General features: G+C 54.1%; 6 protein-coding genes across 6 annotated transcripts; 4 read left to right on the top strand and 2 right to left on the bottom strand.

Moving 5' to 3' along the window:
• Positions 1-1,062: 1,062 nt before the first annotated feature.
• CCOS01_07389 (MOZ/SAS family protein) lies at positions 1,063-3,374 on the bottom strand (the record flags this gene model as incomplete). The annotated part of the gene is made up of 2 exons (XM_060455555.1): positions 1,063-1,947; positions 2,043-3,374. The coding sequence occupies 2 exons, from the start codon at positions 3,372-3,374 to the stop codon at positions 1,063-1,065; spliced, it is 2,217 nt and encodes a 738-aa protein (XP_060313447.1).
• A 957-nt stretch (positions 3,375-4,331) lies between these two features.
• On the bottom strand, positions 4,332-6,428 carry CCOS01_07388 (leucine rich repeat protein; the record flags this gene model as incomplete). Its single annotated transcript, XM_060455554.1, has 1 exon — positions 4,332-6,428. The coding sequence occupies one exon, from the start codon at positions 6,426-6,428 to the stop codon at positions 4,332-4,334; it is 2,097 nt and encodes a 698-aa protein (XP_060313446.1).
• Positions 6,429-7,252: 824 nt separating this feature from the next.
• CCOS01_07387 (uncharacterized protein) lies at positions 7,253-7,756 on the top strand (the record flags this gene model as incomplete). The annotated part of the gene is made up of 1 exon (XM_060455553.1): positions 7,253-7,756. The coding sequence occupies one exon, from the start codon at positions 7,253-7,255 to the stop codon at positions 7,754-7,756; it is 504 nt and encodes a 167-aa protein (XP_060313445.1).
• Positions 7,757-8,994: 1,238 nt separating this feature from the next.
• CCOS01_07386 (uncharacterized protein) lies at positions 8,995-10,638 on the top strand (the record flags this gene model as incomplete). The annotated part of the gene is made up of 1 exon (XM_060455552.1): positions 8,995-10,638. One exon carries the CDS (start codon positions 8,995-8,997, stop codon positions 10,636-10,638), a length of 1,644 nt encoding a protein of 547 aa, XP_060313444.1.
• Positions 10,639-12,392: 1,754 nt separating this feature from the next.
• On the top strand, positions 12,393-13,316 carry CCOS01_07385 (uncharacterized protein; the record flags this gene model as incomplete). The annotated part of the gene is made up of 3 exons (XM_060455551.1): positions 12,393-12,627; positions 12,889-13,003; positions 13,196-13,316. 3 exons carry the CDS (start codon positions 12,393-12,395, stop codon positions 13,314-13,316), a joined length of 471 nt encoding a protein of 156 aa, XP_060313443.1.
• A 1,012-nt stretch (positions 13,317-14,328) lies between these two features.
• Positions 14,329-15,444, top strand: CCOS01_07384 (uncharacterized protein; the record flags this gene model as incomplete). Its single annotated transcript, XM_060455550.1, has 1 exon — positions 14,329-15,444. One exon carries the CDS (start codon positions 14,329-14,331, stop codon positions 15,442-15,444), a length of 1,116 nt encoding a protein of 371 aa, XP_060313442.1.
• Between the last annotated feature and the right edge of the window lie 1,430 nt (positions 15,445-16,874).

Genomic DNA, 16,874 nt, shown 5'->3' with positions numbered 1-16,874 from the left:
GAACATGGTGCTCTCAATCAGAGTGTACTCGATTCTGTACGGGATTACGGGCAAATCATCTACTAACAAGGCGACGCCAGCTGGGAACGTCGGTCTGAAAGATTATCAAGGAAAACGACGAGTATCGAAACTGTTGTTCAGTTGGTTGAGAGCAACCTGAACCACTAAGAAGCCAAGAGGAATAATTCGAGAGATGCGTTTCGTGGAGTCAAGAAGCTTACTTCATTGTGACATCAATTTTGGCAGAATTTCGTAAATGATGTATAGGCTCTAAGCAGGTTTGCCGATTACAATTTACTTTCTTTAAAAATTTACTTAAATTATCTTAACCAATAACTTTCAAGTCCCTAAGAAAGTGATATTTCCTTAGTCTAGAAGATAAATGCATGTAACGTAAAATGACCAATCTTTATACATAAAAAACTACTAAATTTAATTGTGATTAATTTAATATTGAAAAGCCTTTCTTATTTTAAAGCCCTCAAACGTACTTCTCAAGAGGTCTTACCGCTTATTACTATAATCCTCCTTTCTACCAATTATAGGTTTTTTTTACTTATCCTATCTTGAATTCATTTCCACTAAGTTTGCTCATATTTCTCAAGCACGAGCTGGGAGTCGCCTTCGATATTAAACAAGTAAGGAACAATCACCTCAAGCACGAAGAGGCGGCTGAAGTAAACCCAATTTGAGGGAGTTTGGGAAATACCCATGAGTAGGCAGCCTTGAGTGATTTGGGTAACATAGATGAAATACACTACCACGAGATGAAAATGGCTATAGTCGTCGGCATCATCGGCATCATCGGCAACACATCACAAATCCGCCCAGAGCGTACGGATAAGATAATGAGGAAGAATACTCGCGACTTTTTCCATTTAAAATCAAGGAGACTATAGCCTTCATTCTTCATCTCGACATCCAAATCGTTAATCGAAGAAACTTACTACTCGTTGGTCAGCAGACGGCGTTCCCGATGATCACAACTGCAACACGCCCAAACACAGAGTTGCCCAGGCATTTAACGACATGTCATCAATAAACCTCTTCGGTATATCTGCTTCAGTCATCCTCCTCCTCGACATCCGGCTGTTTAATAGCATACCCCTCCACAAACCCCTCCGGATCACATATCCTCTCGAGACTAATTCCATTCGCAGCAACCCACTCCCACACAAACGCCTTATTAACCTTCACCCTTGGTACATCAGGTCGCGGCCCAGCACCCGCGTCCTCCATCTCAACATCCTCATCCTCTTCTTCCTCTTCTTCCTCTTCTTCCACCGCCTCCTCGTCAGCATCGCCCTCCCCAGCTATTTTCTTCACCTTCTTCTTCTTAGCCGGCGGCTTCCCAGGCCCCAGTCCAGCCTCCACGACAACACCCATCTCCCGTAACGTCGCAAGACAATCATCCAACGCGATCCACGTCGCCCGGCTGCAGTCCTCGAGGTCAACCAACAACGCCGGATCCGCGTCACCTGCTACTCGACCGTTACTCGGACACCCCAACACCCACCTCGCGATCTCCCCGCCCCAAAACCGCTTATACCCCTTCCTCCCTAGTTCCGAAATAGGTTTCTCCGGCCCGCCCAGCACGCCCTCGCGCCGCGAGATCTCGTACGACACGCCCATGAGCAGTGCGCCGAGCCCCTTTTTCTGCCAGGGCGGGAAGACGAGGATACAGGCTAGGTTGTTGTTGTCCCACGACATTTTCTCTTTTGAGAAGAAGCCGACAATGTGTGGACGTGGTGGTGGTGACGGGGGCGGTTGTGGCGGCTGCGCTGATGCTGTCGCTGTTGCCGTCGAGTCTTGTTGGGAGGAAGGGTGTGGTTTGGGGGCCGGGGGTGTGTAGACTAGGAGGAAGTAGTTGAAGCCGCGGACGTCGAAGAAGACGGACTTGTTGTCGAGGAAGAGTTTTGCGAATAGGGAAAGATTCTGGCAGAAGAGCTGGCGTGAATTGTGTTAGTCAAAATGTGTCTGCCTCGCAGAAGTCTTCTCTCACTATGAGAAAAATAGAAAAGGGACCAGGGTCGGGTACTCACCACATCCTGCTCGCCATCAACTTCCCATACACTCCACTCCCCCTCATCAGTAACATACTCTTCGGTATATTTCGGCGCAACATTCGTCTTCTTCCCCGTCGTCCGCGCAATTTCCTTGCGCACCAGCCTCCGACCCCGTGGGTGCCGGTAGACCTTCCGTCCCGGCACTACCCCGTTGCGCTCGCACATGCGGACGTGGCCCCACCACGCCACGAGCTCCTTGGAGTACTTGAAGCACATAGGACACACGTATAACCTGTCGAGCATGGGCGCGTCGCCGCCCTTTCGGTGCTGGTTCTTGGCGCCGCCGTTGCTGTTGCTGCTGTTGTTTGCGCTGGCAGCGTCGTGTGCAAGGGGGTTTTTGCTCCCGCCGCCGCCCGTTTTTGCACCCGCGGCCTCGCCGAGGACTTCTTTGCCGTAGTAGGATGGGTACCACGCCCGGAAACAGATGTTGCCGAGCATCACCTTGTCGATGTTTCGATCGGTCCGTGGGGCGGACTTATCTGCTGTCCTCTGGGGAGGGACAGGTGGTGGAGGCGGGGCCGCCGCCGCTGGCGGCTTGGAGGGTGTTGATGTCGATGTCGGGTGTACGGGCACAGGGACGGCGGTAACGGTAGCAGGAATGGTGTGGTGATAGGAAGGTCGCGTCGTCGTCGTTGTCGTTGTTGTAGTTGTCGTCGAGGAGATTGGCCGGAAGTGCTGCGTTATGGGCGGCTGGCTTGTGGGAGGGCTCGGACGGACGAGGCTGCCTCCGGTGCGATTGCGGTGAACTTGTGTCTGGGGTGCTTGGTACGTGATCTTTGGCGCGACGAGCGTCACGGGTCTGACGTTTTCTTTTGCGTCTTTGAATGCCATTTTGGGCGACGATGAGTCGTTTGCGTTTGCGCTCTCACGTCGTTGACGGGTTACGCGGGGTTCCTGTGGTGTAGGTGTTGCGGGTTGACCGACCGCTCGTGGTATAGGTAGCTGCTGCTGCTGCTGCTGCTGTGGTAGATGTGATGCTGATGACGATATTGGCGGTATCGGTATCGGTATGGGCGTCTCGGAGATCTTGGATGCGGGGTACGGCTTAGAATTGGAAGGACGACGTCCACTGATACGCTTGTCTTCAGCGGCACCGGCGGCGGCAGTGGAGGGGTGCAAGGGTTGCGGGTGCGATGCGGTGGCGGAGGTCGGGATCGGAGGGGGCAGAATCGGAGTTTGACGCGTTGCGCGACGCGTCGTCGTCGGATCGGCGGTTGTTGCGCCGGCGGCGACGGCGGCGACGGCAGCGGCAGCCGGGATGGGAGGTTCGGGCTCGTCGTGGGGTCGCTTGCGCTTCGCCGGCGCCATGCTCAGGGGAGAGCGAGGCGAGGATCGTGTGGTGAACGATGATGTTACGCAGCGACTCACGAGGTACGCGGTGAGAGTTCCGGAGCGCGCGAATGGAATCAATTAAACTTTGGGGCCTCGTGGGCGGGAGTGACCTTGCAGGGGTTGAGGATCGAGAGACTTGCGTAAGAGAGAGAGAGAGATTCAGATCGGTCGGTGGATTGAATGGGTCCTACGACTGTCGAACTGAGACAATTTCGTGCGAATCTTCAGTGTGGGAGCATGGGAAAAGCTGTCTCACATGGTCAAGAGCGATGGGTTGAGTCACGAGCTTGGAGGCGCGCTGCGATGGGAATGTGCTGGGCGCAATTCGTGTTTCAATTGGCGATCTGTTGTTGGTTCAGGTCGATTGCGACCGAGTGCGACCGAGACTTCTGCGTCCTTTCCGTTTGGAAGCAATGACGTTGGAGCTTACATAATATGGGCTGGTCCGTCAACATTATCTTGTCGTTATCGTTATCGGGAGATAGGTAGTTACCCCAAGCCATCGGAGGGGAAGCCACACAGCCCTCGCTACATGCATGCGCAACGAAATTTCCGCCAGAAAAAACAAAACAAAATCCCCCGAAAAAAGTAAAAACATATAATATCAACCCACGCAAAAGAAACCGAAATATCATCAAAATATGAGGTCCATCCAGGATTCGAACCTGGGCCTACGGAAGGTTCTGAGAATCAGAATCCGACGTCCTAACCAACTAGACTAATAGACCTGACACGGTTTATTGACTGTTGGTGGAGGAGCGGCTTCCGGCGCCCATGATCCCAAGCCCTGAGTGGAGTCCTGACGCCGATGGCAACCCTCTCGTTGCCTCCGTCACGAGGCCCTCAATCCATTGATGGCTATCTTCCGGCCCAGTCTGACTGAGAGCCTCAACCCTCAGAGAGACCTCGCTGGAGGTTCTAGTTGGAGAGACCTCAGTGTTTGCGTGTCGCGCAGAACGGACCTTTGGCGTTCATGACTCGGTCCAGCGTGTCGTCGTTGCTGTCCCAGTCTTTGACGAGGAGTTGCTGTTTTCGCCGAGCAAAGCCAGCGTCACGGTTACGATACACGGAGTCAATTTTGCGCACGTCGTTCTTGTCACTGGTCATCCACCGCAGCTCCTCATCGAGGAACCTCGTATAAGTCATGTCAGTACCGAATCTGGCCTTGACGTTAGCTTCGAGGTGGGCATCAACCGCCTTCTCAAGGGCCTTGTCGTCCTTCGTTGGCGCCGAAATCGAGTGGAGCTCTGGCATTGTCGAATCCGCCGACGGATTGAATGTAGGCTCTTTGCGATGCGGTTCGGGAAGAATGGAGTCAACGCTGTAGTACAGCAAGGAGCTGTTCAAGACAGCGGCGTCGATCCTTCGCAACTCTGGCGGTGTGATCGGGCAGTGGCCGAGGTTCAGGTACTCGAGAGTCTGATTTGTCGACAACAGCTCGCAGAGAACTGGAGCAGAGGCATTTTGGATGTAATTCCATGCCTGGCCGAGGTCGAGGGTCGCATATGCCTGGCCTACATCCAACATGCGCATACCGGGATGCGACGTGACAGCCCGGAAGATGTCAATGGCGCCTTCAGTAGTCAGACCGGCAGATTGGAGTGACAGCCGCTGGAGTTTGGTGGCCTGGCGGATTCCGGAAGCGAGCACCTGCGCGCCTTCATCGCCCAGTGGGTTGCATGACAGGTAGAGCGAGGTGATTCCGCAGGCAGGGGAGGATAAGAAAGCGGCGATGGCAGAAGCGGCCTTGGTCGATATGCCGTTTCCGTTGAGGTATATATTTCGCAGGGGTAGTTTCTTACGGCCGGGAACCGCAGAGGAAAAAGTTGTCAGACGTTGGAAGAGCTCTGCGATGCCCGCATCACCCAGCTCAGTCTGGTCGAGGTCCAGAGTGCGGAGGTTTTTGGTCTCGGTGATGAGCCGGAATACATCTGCAGCGGCTACGGGACCTAGCGGGTTTCGTTTCAGCCAGATGTTCGTCACTGCGTCTGAGTCTACCAAGGCACCGACAAGGACCCTGAAGCTGGTGGCGTCGATGCAATTGCCTGCCAAGTACCAAGTATCCATGCGTTCGGGGAACTCGCGGACGAAGCGCGCGATCTCCTGAGCCCCAACCGGGCCAATGATATTGTTACCCAACAGGAAGTGTCGTACGAAGGGGTTCGGCCGTAAGCTGTCCATCAGGCTGCCAATGTGGTCTGGACCAACGACCATTTTACACAGATCCATGCGACCGTCTTGGTAGACGACACCTTTGCGAAACTCTGCTCCTTTGACACCATAGAAGGGTTCGCCTTTGCCGCCATCGAGATGTGTGCTTAAGCTGCCGGAAGCCTCGTCAAGCTCGTGAGTGCCGCCACGCTCAAGGTGGTTGAAGAACGGCGCCAGGTCGGCGCCGTCGGCAACGGAAACGGGCATCGGGATGGCTTTAGTGCCAGCGAGGGACACGGGGAATTTAGACGGGTCCCACGGGCCCTGGGCAAGGATGCGGGACGCCCACACAGGCACATGCACGCCCGGGGCAGCCCCGCCGGTCAAGCCGCGGAAGCTGTGGCCGTTCCGTTTGGTGGCGGCAAAGATGTCGTGTTTCCGCTGCAGGGCAACCCATGCACGCAACTTGACCCTCGCCGCGTCGTACCGAATGACGGGTGACACAGCATTATCGTGGGTGGCGGGATACAACAGCGTTGCAACGGCTTCGGCGAGGCGAGATCGCGCAGATTTCCGGCGCGGGAGACTGAACAGCTCGTCTGGCAGGCGAATTCCGTCCATGGGCAGTGAAAGAATCTCATCGGCCGTGTACGCTTTGGCGTGATCAAAGTCTGGCATTTTAGCATCGAGAAGATTGAAAGCCTCTCGGCAAAGAGCGGCGAGGCGAATTGCTTCTGCCAAGTCATCTGGAGCAGCATTGCTGCCATCAACCGTGTTGTTGGTAGGCACGGTTGGGGTTAAGGCATAGGGCTGGCGGTGGCCATAATCACCCGATATTGAATTGGCCAATGTAAGCTGGAGTGTTGCGGCGGAAGCCATTTTCGTGTCAGGGATTGGAGGTGCGGACATATGTTGGTAGAGTTTGATGGTCAAAGTATTGATGTTACTCTGTGTGCGCGTTGATAGTATAATCCGGACGAGGTAAGAAACTCAGCATGAAGCAGACATGACACTTATATGTTGAGCATCATGATTCCCAGGTGAACGAAGTGACTGGACCATTTGTCGACTCTTCGTGGTGAGTACCTCGAGGCGTGTAGTTGAGGGCATCTTCGATTTGCTTCTCTGCACGGCCATAGTCCGAGTCGATTTACGCTTAGTCTGAGGCCGTTGAATAGGGCTATGGCTTCGCCAAGGGTAGAGCTTCTAGGCAGCAAGTGCGAAAATAGATTGACGAATCAGAGGCGCGGATGGTAGCTAGGAATGGCATCTGTCATGGTTGTATGTGCTCCGTACTGAATGTCAATGTCGTTGCAAGGGCGTAGTTGACGAGAGTTTGACATGTAGATGTCGAATCTTATTGACACGAGGTGACCGAAAGTAGTCACTACATCAGACGACGCAGGCAAGGCAGACAACAGGCAGGAACTGGAGATGGAAGCCACTGGTTCGTTCCGTCTGTTGTGCTCCGTACACGAGGTACGTATACTGCACCTCCTGCTCTTCCCACGTTTCGCAAACGGCAGGCAGAGATGACTGCATGACATGGGTGGCTGGTGAGCTGATGACATGATATGACTTGTGGCTGGACCTGTGGCTTGCGATATTGCAAACTCCACCAGCCACACATCACGAACCACACCTCCACCATCACCACTCAACCTCCACTTCTCACCACCAACTCACAACGCTTCTTGGCTGCGATGCAGCACCAACCCACCCACACCTCTTCTCTTCCCCCCTCTCCCCCTTCGCAAGCACCATACCGGCACCTCACTCACACCTCGGAGCTTTTCAGCTGCAGCGCAACATCAAACGTCTCTATCCCTTGCCCGTCACCTTGTCCCCCGGCCTTTCCAATGTTGCATCGCATGACGGCTCACATTCATTGCCCAGGCCCTGTCTCTCCGCCCGCATTGCAGCCCTGTCTCGTTGCCATTTGCTTTCTGTCTGACTCTGTCACGGAGTCACAGCTGACCGCGAAGTCTAGGAATCCACCGCAATCAATCTGTGTAACACAGCGCAGACCACGTCAACAAACGCCCATCACGTCGCCCAAGGGCCAAACATTATGTGTGTGTGTGTGTGTGTGCCAGCTACCAACCGCAGCACACTGTCACCAGTCACCAGTCACCACACCCCATCCGACGTTCCCAGCTCAGCTATATAACCTGCTCCCTGCGGTTATTAATTTAGCACATTTGTGATTCGTCGGCTGCACCTGTGTCGACCTTGTCTCTCAAAGTCTCACATCGCTCGCGCTTGGACGAGACACTTTGCTTTTTCCACCTTGCTTCTTCGACGGCATACACACACACTTGCCCACACTATTACCTACTCTTTCTCTCACGCCATGTCACAATGTACCTATACAGCGGTGAGCAGACAGCGGAGTGCGCCGGTACTTTTCTCATCTTCGTCAACCGCCCGTAACCCATTCCAGCCGTTTTCGTGAATCTTCGGATGGCTTGGAGCAAGGAATCTCAAGTTTCTACCAACAGCGAACAAACTTCCGTGGGAGCAAACAATCCCGCTGACTGCAGCATGCTCTCGCCTCATCTTGCCTGTCCACCCCGTTGGCCAATCCTCTCATCTTCGCTTGGACTTGTCTCGTTTCGTTCTGCCCATGCGGCAGCGGACGAGGGCAAAGAGAAGTAAAAAATGATATATCGTGCAGTATCCCACGGCTGCAGCCCGCTCTCATGCGAGCAGCCGGCCACTCACAGACCCTCGGGACCACTTTGCTTTTTGCCGTCATAAATTCTCTCCCTCGGGCATCGACGCATGCGATCAATCGGCAATGCCACAATTTCGGCCGGTTGACACGAGGCTCTGAATCGGCTAGCGACATGCGGGAGTGCGTATCGGACCTCTTGATTGGAGTCCACATTGCTTTTCTGCATAAGCAGAATGACGATCTCTTCGGGAGGCATGCAGGGAGGGGCAAGCCATCGAGGCTGTGGAAGACACTTACGCACGCTAAGAAAATAAGATGGTGGTGTGTCTCCCAAGTTCCCGGTCAGGCGGGGGTGCCTTTTTTTTTGGCCTTTTTCTTTCCAACACCCTCGACAGCAGCACCAGCTGTATAGACGAGGTTAGCCCTACCAACAGCCCTCTGAAGTGTATTGTGCGTTGGATGTGACGATGAAGAAGAAAACACTCTGCCCTTGGCATGTTGGCTGGAGAGGGATTGGCCCGCGCGGGGAGATGCAAGACAAGCTGTCTCGGTGTGTGGTCGAGCTGGCTGACCGCTCCCCCTTTGGTCCGATCGTTTGGTTGCGTCCTAATGCTGCGTTGCGGGTAGAAGTCTTTCCGTATATATGCTCCCGGCCTGCTGACGAGGGAGCGCCCTACGTTCACTCTTTTCTCGAGGTTTGAGGCTGCTGCGTTCCGAAAAGCAAGGCTTCTCTTCCACTTTCGTCTGATTTTCCCTACTCAGTTCACTATGTCATCCTTTCCAATGTTTGCTCCCATGCCACGCAGAAACGTAGATGGGCCAGTCTCCCACGCGAAATGGCCGACAGTCGACGCCTTCCGCTCAACATCGACATCGTCACCATGGGATGTAGATGATTCCACGGCCCAGACCGTTAGCAAGCTTAACTGTGTCTTTGGTTTCCGGCCACCAAACGCCTACGCCAAGCAACCACCTCGAACATCCCCCGATGAAGTATCCAGATATTCTCCTGATATCCAACATCTTCGTCTAGACCAGACCCCCGAGCTACGACAAGACACCCCTTCAGATGTGCGGACACGGACGTCTTCCTTTGGACCAGAGACGCCTCCTACCAAGTTCGACTCATATTTTGCACCAGAACCGGTCGTCCAGCCTCCAACACCGAGTCGGCCTGTCCATGCCCATCTACGCTCCCACTCGGATAGCTGCAGCGTTACAAGTCTCTGGCCAGAAAGCCAAGGCTCATATCGATATGGGGGTGAAGCAATTTCAGATCAAGGGATCGATACCAAGCAACATGGCTATCTTAGCGTAGCCGCATCTCGCTCGGGAGATAACTCTCACCCTCAACGGCAGTCTCGCGAGGCATCATCGCCTCACCAGAACTACACCGTCACCCTCACCCGCAACAACCGCGCCGTCACTCTCATCCTGCAGCAAGGCCGCCCTACAAAGCAAGGGCAAGCAAACATCACATGCTACCGCCAAACTTTCCTGGCTCTGGGAGGACCCTACGCCGAATTCTTCAAGGCATCCGAGGCCCTGGTTCTACTGCAGCACATGGTGAACGCATCATCAATGTCATTTATGCCCTTTAGCAAACGGGAACGATCCGAGTTGATGCTCCGCATGCGAACTTCGCCAGACGCCATGATTCTCGGCGAGCCTTGCTCCAACGCACGCGCGTGGACGAGCTTCTTCTCCACGGAGCTCGGTGCTGGGAGGGCCTGGGAGGTGGGCACCGTCATTTTCCCCTGGAAGGTGCTCGAGAGGCTGATGAGCTCTCTCAATTCCGAGTTTGCGCGCAAGAGGAGAGTGCAGTCCCGCGCTGCCGCCGCGTTTAACAGACGAGAGGCGGAAGAGCACGCGGGACCAAGAGGAGGACGCGGAGGCGCGGCCTTTCAGCACAGCTACAGCCACTCCTACGACACCCGCCCCGTATCTCTGCACCTTGCCGGTGCAGAACATGGTAATTTCGAAGCAGCAGCAGCAGGGGACCGCAGCTCCGTGGCATCCGGGTCGCCACCCCCTCGAACACCGACAGAGATTCTGCCGCCCAAGCTGCAACTCCTGCCGGAACAGCGCACCTCTCAGCTTCACCAGTCTCCTCCGCCTCCGCCTCCTCTGGCGTCCGTGGCAGCCGCGCAAATCCGAACACGCAGACGCCAGCACTCGGAGCCCGCCGTCCGACGCCTAAGCCTGACGCCGCCGCGCATCTCGCTACTCAAATCCAACAACCTGCGTAGGCTGCACGCTTCCTCGACGCCCATGCGGCTCGAATTTTACGACTCGATCCGGGCGTGGCCTGCTAGTTCGCACCGAGCGCGTGTGAGGCTGCCGCCGTGCTCCCGGTTCCTGGAGATGGTTGAGGACCAGGGGGCTGATTCTCATAATCCGATTGTGGTTTGAGGCCTCACTCTTGGGTCCGGCTTTGACTCTCCTGCATTACTACATGTTGCTTCTTCATGTGTTTTTCTCTTCATCATTCTTCTCTTTCATTCTTGTGTGTGTGGATTAAGTGGCCTGTAGATCACATGGGGCAGAGCACCTTGAACTGCGCGCAGCATTCCACCCCTCTGCACAGCTGCTGTTGGGTTCAAGACTTTTTAGACGGGGTTACTACCATATGTGTACACGGGAAACAAAAACGGGGGAACTGAACGGGTTTATGAGAAATGGACTATGTGAAATGGAAAATGAAACGAATGATACAAAACAATTGTTAGAAATAGGGCAGGGTTCTTGAGGAAAGGCACTTTAGATAGAGAGAGACAAACAGGATCATGCGGTTTTTCGCTGGGCGAAACCGCCAACTCACGGCAGGATCCTGATGAGCGGGAAGAAAGAAGTGGTGTTACACTCATGAAGAACGAACGTCCTCGCGGATTTGTTCCATGTACTACAAGTGGTTTGACGACTTAGGTCTAGGAAACACGGATATCTCACTATGCTAAGCGTGTCTTGAACTTTTTTCGCTGGTCTCCTCCCTCTCTGTTCCCCTTTTTCTGCGAACAGCAGTGGTGAGTCACTTGGAATGTAGGAGGTTTTACGTCCGTAGCTGTGTGATGGGACACATCGCATCATAGCTCCGAGCTTAGCTGAGAGTTTACTTGGTCAGGAATGTACATCCCGCCTCTCACGTGCCAGATAGGACATGCGACTTGCTACGCGATCTGAGACCGTTTGACATACGGCCGGAGAATTTGGAGGTTGGAATGTATTCGTAGATTGGCAGCAGCGGTTCTAGAACTTGCGAGGTGCTCGGGTTAGAGTCTAGAGATCATCGGGCGGAAGTCTTTGGACAACTTCCCCAATATCAGTCAAGGAATTAGAGCCTGTGAAATACAGCTGGACAAAAACCCCGACCTGACTCGTGAGATCGTGCCCAAAGCACCCTTCCACCCTCGAGGGTATTTCGCTTCGGTCTCTTGTAAATAGCACAACGTGGATAGCAACCGTGAAAGCAAAGCACGTTGTACTCCGTACAATGGCCTTCAACCCGTGGTCGCGATGCACTCCTCAGTATCCGCAGGTAGTCTTGAACGTTCTGCCCATCAAGTGCTCGAGGTTCTCTTGGCGCTGATGCTTCCCGGAGTTTAAGTGCGAACCACTCCGTTGGGCACAGAGGACCTTTCTTCTCCCGCCGCAGGGACCAGGATCATCGCAAATACCCTCTTTTACCAACGGGTGAAAATTAAGAGAGACCAATAAGGCTCTCAGCACAGGTGACACAGCGCGTTGACAGCTTCCCAAACTTGAGACGAACGTCGACGGGTTGCCCATGTTCACCCAATGCCGGGGAAGCCGCGCCGCGATCCACTTCTCGCAGGATTTCATCTTTTAGAGTTTCTGGTGATGGAGTTGTCTGTGTCTCCCCTCCGCCCCTTTTACCGGGTTATAGGATCATGATCATCCCAGCCATTTACTACGTAGATGCTGAGGGCCGCGCGCGCGTGGGGGCGCGGTGAGATATAAGTCTCCGTCCCACCTCGTTCCCGCGGGGAGTGGGCATCGTGAGGTTCTCGCCAACTACCTCTACTCACCACAGTCACTCGTTCTACCTGCGGCATCTACTCGACTAAACGTAAATCAACCACGAATCTGCGATCGACGAAACACCGTCCATAACCGAATAACATCCTCCCCCGAAACGAGAAGCAATAATGGCCCGCTCAACCCTCGCGCTCCTCGCCGTGGCAGGCCTCGCGTCGGCAGGCAGCCTCCTGACCCCGCGACAGGATAACGAGACGAAGGCTGCGGTCGATATCACGGCGCTGAACAAGAACGTCTCGGCGACGACGGGGTCGGGCGCTGTTAGTGCCGCGGGAACGCTGGCGCCGTTTGGCGGAATTGGGGTTGGTTGTGGGATTAATTGGGCTGAGGGGCAGTCTTTTGGGGGTGAGTTCTTGAACGGGATGAAGGAGAATGTCTGGCTTCCAAGCGTCTCCTGAGTTGAGGGTTCTGGGAGCGTTTGAGGAGATGAACTTGAAAATTGGATTAGATGTGGTTGTGAAAGGAGAGGATACGCAAGAAGGGGGGGTGGTTATGCTTTTGACCACTCAGCGGATGGAGAGGGGTGACTTGGAGGAATTCGAGGCGACGAGGTGCCTTTCTTTTATTGAAGAAGGATAACGAGCTGACGCATTTTGTGTTCACCAGGTGGCCTGCAATCCGGCTCTGAAGCCTTTGGTCTCGGCGGTGGCTTCACAATCACCAAGGACACGATGAAAATTGGTCTGGGAATCGGCATCAACCCCATCAACTTCAACTCCAGGTAAGCAGAAACCAACTCAGACCGCTTCACTACGGGCTGGGTCATTGCCACCCCGGGTTCCCCTTCATCCAAAACCTGGACCAGAATGCGGGAGGGTTGTGAGGTGGACAGCGAAAGGCCAACGCCCAAAGTTTTTCGTGTTTTTTCTCCTTGAAAAAGTGAGACGATGCTGATACATTGGTCTTTTCACAGTGTCAGCTACGAGGCGTCGACGAACGGCACCGTGAGCTTGGTGTTCACTTCGACTTCGGCGATTAAGTGCGAGGAGACGACTGTTGATGGGGTCAAGGGCGTCAAGTGTACGTCTACCTGAAATGTCTGGGCATCCGGTGGCTCCCGTATTTGTTACTTGCTTTGAGCGTGTTGAAAATCTAGATACATATTTGCTATCTACAACCCCCCATGCCGTGAGTAACTCTGTGAAGACGTGACCAGCCATAGCGAACTATGAACATGGCCCCGTGGTGTGATTAGGGTAGCTTGGTACTCGAATTGAGAGTGATTGTGAAGAGGACTTTGAGATACCGGTACCGTGGTTACGGGACAGATTTCACCAGGTTGACGGCCCGCTACTTTGATCTTTTGCAACGGTCATGCGGGTTCCTGGGATCTGTGGAACAGAGGGTTGGGGGGCTTGGATAGTCGAAGGCATATGCTCAGGGAGTGATTAACACTTTTTGGCGTCGACGATGATTCAGATGTACAGTGCCTCCGCCATGCATTGCCTTGATGTAGGGTAGAATCAGTAATAGTCCAAAGAAGTTGAGGTGTTCCGATCAAAAGTGTAATCGACTGTCACATCCTTTTCTTGGTGGTTGACACCAGGCGTGCTCATTCTCTAAGCCAATAGTCTGAGAGCACATTGCAAAGAATTGAGGCTTTTCACAGTGTCAGTCGCTCAACCAGGTTTTTCAATTATACTTCGTCTAGACCGAGGTTTGGTCGACTACAAAGGTTGACGACGTTCGGAGATAGCATCGCATCAACCATTCTGTCCCAGCCCTAGAACCCATCTCCGTTACCTTTTGTAGCAGCCTTGGTGATCGTGTATTCCTTTGATAGATATATAATAGACAGATGTCCCTTGTCTTGGCAGTCTTATTCTCTTCTATCTCCTATCCACAACCCATCTCTGCTTCACTACATCGGCATATGCCAGCTCCCAACTTCCCATACAACTAACAAGCACTCGCTTCTCTTCAAACTAATCTATTGTCGTCTCATCACTCTACTCTCTAAACCCACTCTCTTCTCACTACCTTACTCTCTTTTCTAAAGTTCTCTTCACCTCTCATCATCCACCAACCGTAGTCATGTATACCACCATGAATACCCAGACCGCCACCGCCGCTCAGCTCTCTCATTGGCGTCGTCAATACGGCACCAGTTGGTTTGACGGCGCCGATGGGAGTAGCGGAGACTACGACCTGTGCGCGGTCGAAGACGAGGAAGAGGACGAGAACGAGAGATGGTGGGAAGAAGACTCCTCTGCTATCGAGGACGAGGACGAGGAAGAGGACGAATGCGACATGGTGCAGGATGTCGTACCTGAAGAACTTAAGCAACAGAAGCTTGGTGTTCCTAGCATCGTGCTCACCACTACCGAGGGAAACGTCTTCTTCGGCAATGCTATCCCAGAGGGAACATGGTGCACCGAGTCCCGTGAGTCCCTGGACCTGCGCACAAAACACATCAACAACGCAGAGACGTTCCTCTGCCCAGGCGACTGGAGACAGCTCCGCAACGCCTACCGCCTGTGGCAACAGCAGGAGTATGACCAGCGGATGGAGCAAAATTTGGAGCTGGAGCAAGAACGACAGCAAGAGCGACAGCAAGAGGAAAAAGCAGAGACTGCATTACGCGAGCACCAACAGCTTTACGCACCCCTGATCTTCCTCACGACCCCCGACGGCGACATCCTCACGGGCGACGAGATCCCAGAGGGACAACGAGCCCAAGAGCCCTGCGAGGCTCTCCGTAGGGAACAGCAATACGCCGCCAACGCAGAAACGCAACTCTGCCCGGGCAACTGGGAAAAGATCCGCGACGCCAACCGCCCCGAGGAGCTAGAAGAGGACGCGGTCCTACACGTCAACCTGCGCGAGGCAGAGGCCGCACTTCCCAAGGGCAGCCGCAGCTGGCAGAAGCGTCTCGCGCGCGTGAACCAGCGCAGCCAGCGGCGCCGGGCGAGACAGCAGGAGCTCGAGGAGGCGGAGCGGCTCTGGCGGCTGCAGAAGGTCCGGGTGGAGGAGTTTGTGGCCGAGAGGAGGGCCAAGGTTGAGGCGCTCGAGAGGATTGGCGCGGCGGGAGATTTCCCTGCGTGGAGTCGGAAGATGGATCGGGAGCAGGGGGAGGCGGAGGAGAGGCTTAGAGTGCTGAGGAGGGAGCTTGAGAAGATGTTTGAGGGGGGTTGTGGGGAGGAAGGTGAGGTTGAGGAATGAGCATATGTTGTCTCTTCCCTCTTCCCTCTTCTTGGGCGGCACAGGTTGCTTCTGGAGGAATAAGCACGAAGCTTCTCTGCTCTCTTCTTGGATATCGCCGTTGTATTCTTCGGGTTGCTATAGGGCGAAGATGGCCATGACTTACGGCCTTGGTGTTGGCGTTTAGTTGTTTCAATAAATTGACTACCGCTTTCCCTTTCTCACCTACTCCCATCCATCACCCAATGCCTCTTCGCCATAATTAACGATTGACGTCCATGAAAAGCCTCATCAACATGTAAGCCTTACATGGATTTTGTTTAGAGTTGTCGAAACAAGCATAGATATTGTCGAGCATTTCCCCACGAATCAACTGCTACATCTGCCGCAACACGGTTCGTCTCGTGTTCGATGGTTTCTTTAGATCGTCTGTGAGAGGCAGCCATTTGTCAATTGTCTACTATGCGATTTGACACTGAGCCTCATCGGAACGAATTGCTTTTGTATGTCATTGCGCAAAACGGTCCACGTGCTATAAAGTCGTCTCAAGTTGTACTTGCATGTACAACAGGTGTATCGTCTGACGCCAGCATAGTAAGCTTGCAAGAAATCTCTACATGTAAGGGAGAGACGGGAAGATGACGATGGTAGGCCTCCTCCCTCTGTACCCCAAAACTCTAAAAGACCGGATGTTCCTCAGCTGGTGTTACACGTATCCGTGCAGGCAATGACAATTCTTCCGAGGCTTCATCCGTTGACCTAGCACCAGGCTGGCTCATCAACTTGCACCGATACTAGTGCTAGATATGTCCGTTCTCGCAGTGATTATCTCCTTCATCCACTGCCTCGTTCAACTCATCCCTTCAGTAGCCTGGGATAGTGAGACGACGTCAGACAGCCAAGCTCATCGTCGATCCAGGGTCCTGGGATGTCTTGGCAGAGCGTCAGTATCCGGGGAATGCGGGGGAGGCGAAGCGTTCGTTTGCTGTTCGAGCAGGACCTTAAACCACAAGCAGCATGGAACAGCAAACACCCCCCCCCCCCTTGATTCGATTGTTTGTCAGACCCCAATGCAGTAGTTTCGCTGCTCGGTGGTGATGTTGGCTGCCACTCGCGTGACTGATATGCATGACGAGAACATTGAGTATAGGTACCCACGTATCGAAGTTAGGAGGGAAAGGAAGAGGACCCCACATTCACGCCGGTCCAGGGTCCCCACTAAGAGCACTGAAGAAAACCCGACCGATCGACCGAGCGGCCAATCCGCGTCGGCCGGCTCCCAACGTCGACCGGGGTGGCAAGCGCCAAATGGGAAGCGTCCCTTCCGTGCCCCTCACGCCGTCTTTAACGGTCTTCCCACCATCATAGGTAGGTACAGAAGGAACCCATCACCTCACTCCTGCCTGCATTTCATCGTCCGATTCGGCACCTGTTTCGCGTACGGAAGTAAC

The sequence above is a fragment of the Colletotrichum costaricense genome (assembly GCF_030867565.1).
Source record: "Colletotrichum costaricense strain IMI 309622 chromosome Unknown Scaffold_7.1, whole genome shotgun sequence".
NCBI classification, from domain to species: domain Eukaryota; kingdom Fungi; phylum Ascomycota; class Sordariomycetes; order Glomerellales; family Glomerellaceae; genus Colletotrichum; species Colletotrichum costaricense.
Note: the sequence above shows the minus strand (reverse complement) of the source record. Positions and strands in the feature narration are given on the sequence as shown.